Raw genomic sequence first — 9255 nt, 5'->3', positions numbered from 1 at the left:
ATTCATCCTTATTCCTCACCTCAAAACCAATTATTTCTGATTTTTCTCAAAAACCCCAAATTTTTAGGGTTTGGTTGAACATTGATTTTGTGATTCCTTGTTGTGATTAGAGCATTGGAGTTTGCTTTTGGGTGATCTTGTCTACCTCCCTTACTTGTGGTGACGATTTCTTTCCCTTCTTTCTTCATTGTTCTTTACATTTAAGCTCATTGTTCATACTATTTGGGTGAAATTCTGAAATCTTTGATTTTGATTGTTTGGATTTGCATGTTTGTTTTTGTGTTTGTTCCTTGCTAGTCTACACTTATTATGCATGTTTCAATGTGAATATTTGTCAAGACTAGTCTATTGACCGATTTTTGGTGAAATGTTGGTGGAATTCTTGATGGTTGTTGTTTTTGGATAATGAGGATTGGTTGATGAGGATTGTTTTGGTTGAACTTGAGTGATGAAGTGATACTTGTTGGTGATAATTTTGATAGTAGATTGTAGATTTTTTTTTACTAACTTAGTTTTCTCCTTTTGCCTTGCATTGTGTCTCTTTTCTTGCTTGTGTGTAGATTTTTGTCCCTAAAATTCATCATGATGACCAAGCGTACAAAGAAGGGACCCAATCCCCATGCGAACAAGAGGAAGGCTATCACTCCTCTGGCCTTCGAGTCCAACGCAATTGTTTTTCCGGAGCAACGGTCTTGGAGTTACTATGAGGAATTGTCTAAGCGGAACATACGCCCGACAAAGTTCAATCACAAGAAGACCGTTCAGGATTTGGGGTTCGAAAAGGAGCTAAACGCTTTAATTGCAGGGCTTGAGCTTGAGGATTTTGTGACCATGAATGCCAAAACTTATAAGAGGGTCACTCTTGAGGTTCTTTCCTCGGCTAGGAGGCGTCGGGTGCATGACAATGGTAAAGAGTCGGTTGAGCTTCATTTCCAAGCTTTCAATAATCAACACGTGCTCACCGACGAGGCGATCAATGATTTCTTTAACATCAACCCGAATGATTTCTTTACCTCTCACCCGAACCGGGGTTTGATCGTTAATCCGGTGGCGGAGTGTGTTGACAACTATGATGAGAATATTTGGTGGGGAGAGCTCACTGGAGAGGAGAAGAAATTCATTTCCTCCTCGGCCAAGTTTTCTTCTTTTCACCACCCCGCCATTCATTACTTGAACCGCATGCTCCTATATGCGGTCTTTGCAAAGGGGGCCACCGGATCCTTGTCTAGTGCGGAACTTGGAGCCCTATGGTTAGCCACGGAGAAGAATGAGGGGATCCTAGATTTTGGGCAGCTGTTGATCACCCGAATCATTGAGCATCGGGATGGGCAGCCGACTTGTGCGGATATTCTCTTAGGAGGGATGCTCACTCTTTTCTTGAGGGCACTCCCCGGTGATCCCTATCAGGACATCTTAGCTGAGTTGGATGAGGTTCCCGGAGGGGAGTTCCTTGACTTGAGGACACTCTCCAATGCCAAGTGGATCAAGGCCACCAAGGACGACAAGTATATTTGGATGGTAAAGCAGCGAGATTGGTGCATCCTCCCCAATCCCGCCATCACTTCTTGGACTCCTAATGTCCGGTACTTGCTTCCCCGTGACCCGCGATTCGTTGCCCAAGCACAGCGGCTTCCTCCTCCTCAACCCAATCCGGATTCTCCTCCACATGGTCCTCCCCATAGTCCTCCTATCTTGGAGCCTTCCCCTAATGAGGGTGGTATGTCCTCTTCTTCCTCTCCTTTTGATTTCCAAGGCTTGCAATCCACCCTTGCGGCTATCTTGCAAGGACAAGAGAACCAAGCTAACACCTTGGCTTCTCTTGCTTCACAAGGAAGCCGCACGGGGGATTCTTATCCCCATTTTGACTCGTCCTACTACGGTAGGCGGGTGTACGATTTTCATGTTTACAAAGGAGATTTTGCCCCCTATGTCAACTATCCCTATCACCCTCCCCAACAAGGGCCCATCCCTAGTTGGAATGAGGAGCGTACACCTACCTACCCGTATTGGACAGGCCCATCCCAACCCGGAGTCACTCCTCCCTCTTTTCCGCCTTATGATTATACCATGATGGGCGGGAGTGACTACCGAGGTGACCCCATGTATCCCACTCCCCCACCGGTTGATCGGCCAGAAGGTTGGCCCGAGGATTTCACCGGGTGGCCTAGGGGGTACATGGGAGGTTGGGATGGTCCCCTAGGAGAGCCTCCCCATGGCAACTACCCCATTCGGCCCGAATATGATTGGCCGCCTTATACCGATGCTTCGGGGCCCGACGTGGACCCCACCTACAATGTCACCCCTTTCACCGACGATGCGGCTCGTGCCCATCGCCTTGAGCGGGATAACTTTTGGAGGATTTATGATGCAAAGGGTAAGGCGCATGCCCCGGGTCCTTCTTCTTAGGGTTCCCTCCGTTTTTCCCCCCTCTTGATGTGATGGTACGCTTGCAATTAGCTTGGGGGAGAATTGCGGAGTGGGGGTTTTGCTTGGGATCTTTTGCAGCTTGTTGGTGTTGATGGTCTTCTTGCCACTTCATGTGGTTGTGTATAAGTTGATGTTGAGTCTTTGATGATGTTTTTAGTGTGTTTTGGCCATTTGGCCCTCGTCTACTAACCATTTTTCTCCCTTGTTTTTGAGCATTATTTTGGTATGATTCTTTGCGATGAGTTCTCACTTTCCACCTTGTGCCTTGTCCGTCCATTTTTGGTGAGTTTGTTCGGGTTTTACCCGGGTCTTTGCGGGACTTGCTCCCACGATACTTCCGGTAACATCCTTCCGACTCTTATGCATTCTTTAGGGGACGGGCATATTTCATGTTGGGGCATTTGGGTGGATGGGTAGCTGTGCCCCTCCTTGCTTAGTTTTAGGCCTTGAGGACATGGCCTAATTCTAGCTTGGGGGGAGTTTTGTTTGTGGATGCCTATTTGTTGATGCTCTTTGCTTTGAAATCATACCAACACATGTTTGTTTCTTTGTTTTCTTAGTTTGATTTAGCTTGATTTTTAGTTTCTCTTCTTTTTCTTTGTGTTTGTTTCTTTTTGTTTCCCTTTTGGTGTGTTTTCTTATTTTCTTCCTTTTCTTTTTGTTTTGATTTCTTTTTCGTCAAGGCAAGTTTTCTAGGTTTTCTAGGCAATATTCTTGATTGGGGCATATAAAATTGGAACTTGTAGATTAGAATGCTTTTATTCCACTACTACAAAAACACTTTATGGAGTCGGACTTTTCGAGTCGCCTCAAACAAATAGGCGACACATATGCTTTCAGAGTCCCTTGTTATAGAGCAGGCGACTCATAAGGCTCCATAAATCAAAATAAAAGGCTTACGTGTCGCCTGTAACGTATTAGGCGACACATAAGCTTTTCGAGTCGCCTTTTATTTAGTAGGCGACTCTAAAAGTAAACGTTTACGAGTCCCCTCCCCCATAAAGTGGGATGCGTATACTTTGCGTGTCGCCTTATATGTTGCAGGGGACGCATATAGTTTACGTATCGCCTTTGATATTATAGGCGACACTATAGAGTTAATCTTATGTGTCCCCTTCGAATTATAGGCGACTTGTTAGATATAAATTAAGTTTTTTTTATCATGTTTCCGCCTCAAAGAGACTATTAAGCGCCTATTTAAAAAAAAATTATTAAAAATACTTAAAACAAAAAAATTTCCCTCAAAAAAAAAGTCCTACACCTAAACTAATTCTGAGTTAGAAGTTCCCTCATAAAAACCCTCCATCAACCTAAATCTTTCTATCAGCGAAAACCTCCAGTCCTCCACCCACGAAATACTCCAAACCCCACCTCCATCAGCGAAAACCTCCACCCACGATACTCCAGAAATTGAAGCCCGACCTCCATCAACAAATTGAGGACGAAATTGCTACGAAACTTTCAGACACAATTGGCACCGCACGACCGTCTTCAGTTCGTCCTCTTCCTCTTCTCTATTTGTAATTTGATTTGGTGATTTGGTTTAGTTTTCTAGGATTGTCTTTGTGTTAGTTTGTTAATTATTGCTTCTTATAGAATAGGAGCAATTTTATGATTTGTTGCTGAAAACTTTAAATTTTGAATTTGAATGGATTAATGAGAATTGAGGGGATTAATGAGAGTTGATGGTAAACGGCAGTATACTCTAGTACGGACTCAGATTTTGGCTGTCAAACTCAAAACTGATTGCTTAACATCTTGAATAGTTGAATGTCTATATCCAGGCATGATCAGTAAAACAAATGGATTCATCTCAATTTGTTTGATTTGTTTCTTTTGCTTGTTATTTTCCACAGAACTGGTTGCATTTATCCCCAACTAAAATAGGCTTAGTCAACTAATAATTAGAGGTTTAGTTTATAATTAAAAGGTTGAAGATAATTCTCCATAATAACAACGAAACAGGAAGAAACATCTGTTGTATCATTCGTCCTGTGCAGTACTGTGATTGGTACATTATCTCAGTTTGTCAGAAAATTGATTATTGGTCATATTGGATTGTATCAAGTTTGTGGCCGGGTTTGAACCTGATGAAATATTTATCACATCGGATCCTTGGACGGTATGAACATTGCATAGTTTTTTTTTTGATGAACCAGTGCATAGTTGTCGTGTTGGATTATAGTCTGAGCTTCCTGGCCAGTGATGAACCGATGCATACAATCTGTTACAACTTCTGCAAACTGATATTTGCCTGGGCTGAGTACACTCTTAGGCAGTAGTATCTATTCGGTTTTTCAAAATTAAATTCCAGTACTTGACTGAGTCATTAACTAGGTGTCATACTCACAGTTTGATTTGTCATGTGCTGCAACAAACTGTTGCTTGAGTTTATTACTATGGTGTCATGTACTCACCATATCCCATTGGGCCTATAGGTAAATAACAAAGTTCATTACTTGTATCTTGCAACTGTATTATACTCTGGTACGGAATCAGATTTTTGCTGTCAAAACTGAGTATTTGAAATCTTGAATAGTTGTCAGAGGCGAAATCTCTATCCAGGCATGTTCAGGAAAACAAATGGATTCATCTCAATTTGTTTCTTTTGCATGTTATTTCAAAACTGAGTGCATTTATCCCCAAATAAAATAGGCTTAGTTAACTTATAATTAGAGAAGGTTGAAGATAATTCAACATAATAACAAAGAAAAGAGAAGAAACATCTGTTATATAAACCACCACTACTAGAACAACCTTATAACTTGTTGCTTGTATTCACATATCCAGGCACTCAATTGTTTATTTTTCTTTATGTCTTGCTTGTATTCACATATCCAGGCACTCAATTGGTTATTTTTCTTGATGTCTTGCTTGTATTCACATATCCAGGCACTCAATTGGTTGAAATCTTACTATTGGGATTCTCAGAAGAGTGCAATTCCATACCATAGTGCAAAAGTGAATTATTCGTTGTTGGCAGCCTAATCTGGTAAAGTTTCTTTTATTTTCTATTCTCCTTTTATTTCTTCTCTTTTGATGATGGTGGTTATTTTACAAGTGTTATTTTAAATATCATTTTATTTAAAATAAAATTATATATCATAATCTCTTATATATGTTCATGATTGGAGTAATAAGGACCAATAAACTAAAAAGTCATGCATTTTGTATGTATGAATTTTTTTTGTGAAATAATTATGGAGCTGATATATGTGAGATATGTATTTGGTTAGAGATGGACAGAAGTTGGATTTCACGAAAACGTACTACGCCTGAATTTCGTCAAGGGGTTGAGGAATTTATTCAATTTGCATTGAAACACAAAAAGGAGGGGGGTAAAATATGTTGCCCTTGTAGGAATTGTGGCAATATTACTACGGTGTCTACAGAAAGTCAATTACGAGATCATATATTTTGGAATGGGTTTTCTAAGAATTATACCGAATGGATATGGCATGGTGAAGGGATTTCAGGTAGGACAAACAATAACTATGAGGATCCTGTAGAGAATCTAAGTAACAATCATTTATCTTATGAAAATGATGAGCTAGATGATTTTGTGCATGATACGGAGGATAATTTAGAAGAGAGGTCGCATGTTCTTGATAGTTTTTTGAGTGATGCCGAAAAACCTTTGTATGAGGGTTGCACCAAGTATACTAAATTATCTAGTGTGCTAAGTCTGTTCCAGATAAAAGCAGAAGGTGGGTGGACTGATAAAAGTTTTACAAAGTTGATGGCAAAACTAAAAGACATGTTCCCCGAGAACAATGAGCTTGCAAGTTCTACATACCATACTAAAAAAATGTTGTGTCCGATGGGTTTGGATGCAGAGAGGATACACGTTTGCCCTAATGATTGTGTGTTGTATCGAAAAGAGTACAATGAGTTGCAAGAATGTCCAAGATGTGGGGAATCTCGATATAAGGTGAGTGACAATGGTGATGCTACCAATGAACCTGCCAAGGTACTATGGTATCTGCCTATAGTTCCGAGATTGAAACGCTTGTTCGCTAATGCCAAAGATGCTGAAAATTTAACGTGGCATGCTGACAAGCGCACAAAAGATGAAATGATTCGACATGTAGCCGATTCCCCACAGTGGAAACATATTGATGATCAATTCGAGGAATTTGGTCGTGAATCAAGGAATTTGAGGTTAGGATTATGTACAGATGGGATCAACCCGTTTGGTAACATGAGTAGCCAACATAGCACATGGCCTGTTTCGCTCGTGATATACAATTTGCCACCTTGGCTAACCATGAAGCGGAAGTACATTAAGTTGTCATTGTTGATATCAGGGCCTAAGCAACCTGGGAATGACATAGATGTGTACTTAGCACCACTAATTGAAGACTTAAAAATGTTGTGGGATGAAGGTGTGCCTGTGTTTGATGCATATCGACAAGAGACTTTTACATTGCGTGCCATGATATATTGCACAATTAATGATTTTCCTGCATATGGGAATTTATCCGGTCACGTCACAAAGGGTTATAAAGCATGCCCTATTTGTGAAAATGATACAAAAGCAATTCATTTAGAGAAATGTAATAAGCAGGTATACATGAGCACTAGGGTGTTTTTGCCTCGTAGTCATCCCTATCGCAAACTTTGAAAGGCATTTGATGGAAAACCTGAGCATAGATCTGCCCCTATTCCTCTAACAGGGAAGCAAGTCTATGAACAGGTTAAGGACATCAATTGTGTATTTGGAAAACCATACAAAGCTACGACTGGCCAAGCTTGTTACAAAAAGATGTCTATATTTTGGAGCCTTCCATACTGGGAACATTTGGATGTAAGACATTGTATTGACGTGATGCATGTTGAGAAGAACGTATTTGATAGTCTTATTGGCACGCTTCTAAACATACCAGGTAAAACAAAGGATGGAAAAAATGCAAGGGATGACATGGTTAAATTGGGAATTCGACCGGAGTTGGATGCTGTAAAGAAGGGAAAACGCAATTATTTACCTCCAGCTTGTTACACTTTATCTAAAAAGGAGAAAAGGGTTTTATGTCAGTCCTTACATGGCGTGAAGGTTCCTCACGGGTATTCCTCCAATATCCAGAGGCTTGTTTCGATGAAAGACTTGAAATTAACAGGCTTGAAATCCCATGACTGTCACAATTTAATGCAAGAGATCTTGCCAATTGCAATCAGGTCTATTTTGCCAAAAACAAGTAAAACACGCCTATCAGTTGATCACCCGAATCATTGAGCATCGGGATGGGCAGCCGACTAGTGGGGATATTCTCTTAGGAGGAATGCTCACTCTTCTCTTGAGGGCACTCCCCGGTGATCCCTATCAGCACACCCTAGCTGAGTTGGATGAGGTTCCCGGAGGGGAGTTCCTTGACTTGAGGACACTCTCCAATGCCAAGTGGATCAAGGCCACCAAGGACGACAAGTATATTTGGATGGTAAAGCAGCGAGATTGGTGCATCCTCCCCAATCCCGCCATCACTTCTTGGACTCCTAATGTCCGGTACTTGCTTCCCCGTGACCCGCGATTCATTGCCCAAGCACAGCGGCTTCCTCCTCCTCCACCCAATCCGGAGTCTCCTCCCCATGGTCCTCCCCGTAGTCCTCCTATCTTGGAGCCTTCCCCTAATGAGGGTGGTATGTCCTCCTCTTCCTCTCCTTTTGATTTCCAAGGCTTGCAATCCACCCTTGCGGCTATCTTACAAGGACAAGCGAACCAAGCTAACACCTTGGCTTCTCTTGCTTCACAAGGAAGCCGCACGGGGGATTCTTATCCCGATTTTGACTCGTCCTACTATAGTAGGCGGGTGTACAATTTTCATGTTTTGCCCCCTATGTCAACTATCCCTATCACCCTCCCCAACAAGGGCCCATCCCTAGTTGGAATGAGGAGCGTACACCTACCTACTCGTATTGGACGGGCCCATCCCAACCCGGAGTCACTCCTCCCTCTTTTCCTCCTTATGATTATACCATGATGGGCGGGAGTGACTACCGAGGTGACCCCATGTATCCCAATCCCCCACCGGTTGATCGGCCAGAAGGTTGGCCCGAGGATTTCACCGGGTGGCCTAGGGGGTACATGGGAGGTTGGGATGGTCCCCGAGGAGAGCCTCCCCATGGAAACTACCCCCTTCGGCCCGAATATGGTTGGCCGCCTTACACCGATGCTTTGGGGCCCGACGTGGACCCCACCTACAATGTCACCCCTTTCACCGACGATGCGGCTCGTGCCCATCGCCTTGAGCGGGATGACTTTTGGAGGATTTATGATGCAAAGGGTAAGGCACATGCCCCGGGTCCTTCTTCTTAGGGTTCCCTCCGTTTCTCCCCCATCTTGATATGATGGTATGCTTGCAATTCACTTGGGGGAGAATTGCGGAGTGGGGGTTTTGCTTGGGATCTTTTGCAGCTTGTTGGTGTTGATGGTCTTCTTGCCACTTCATGTGGTTGTATATATGATGATGATGAGTCTTTGATGATGTTTTTGGTGTGTTTTGGCCATTTGGCCCTTGTCTACTAACAATTTTTCTTGCTTGTTTTTTAGCATTGTTTTGGTATGATTCTTTGCGGTGGGTTCTCACTTTCCACCTTGTGCCTTGTCCGTCCATTTTTGGTGAGTTTGTTCGGGTTTTAACGGTTCTTTGCGGGACTTGCTCCCACGATACTTCCGGTAACATCCTTCTAACTCTATTGCATTCTTTAGGGGTCGGGCATACATCATGTTGGGGAATTTGGTTGGATGGGTAGCTATGCCCCTCCTTGCTCAGTTTTCGGCCTTGAGGACATGGCCTAATTCTAGCTTGGGGGGAGTTTTGTTTGTGGATGCCT

General features: G+C 42.7%; 1 protein-coding gene across 1 annotated transcript; it reads left to right on the top strand.

Moving 5' to 3' along the window:
- The first annotated feature begins 6166 nt into the window (after positions 1-6166).
- Positions 6167-7660, top strand: LOC130471904 (uncharacterized). The gene is made up of 2 exons (XM_056842261.1): positions 6167-6994; positions 7055-7660. The coding sequence occupies exons 1-2, from the start codon at positions 6167-6169 to the stop codon at positions 7658-7660; spliced, it is 1434 nt and encodes a 477-aa protein (XP_056698239.1).
- The last annotated feature ends 1595 nt before the right edge of the window (positions 7661-9255 follow it).

The sequence above is a fragment of the Spinacia oleracea genome, chromosome 4 (assembly GCF_020520425.1).
Source record: "Spinacia oleracea cultivar Varoflay chromosome 4, BTI_SOV_V1, whole genome shotgun sequence".
NCBI lineage: Eukaryota > Viridiplantae > Streptophyta > Magnoliopsida > Caryophyllales > Amaranthaceae > Spinacia > Spinacia oleracea.
Note: the sequence above shows the minus strand (reverse complement) of the source record. Positions and strands in the feature narration are given on the sequence as shown.

Bases quoted from the DNA above. Each gene is read 5' to 3' on its own strand.
- LOC130471904 (XM_056842261.1), top strand. From the start codon at position 6,167: ATGGCAAAACTAAAAGACATGTTCCCCGAGAACAATGAGCTTGCAAGT. The intron at 6,995-7,054 runs GTATACATGAGC...AAACTTTGAAAG, and splicing joins TAGAGAAATGTAATAAGCAG to GCATTTGATGGAAAACCTGA.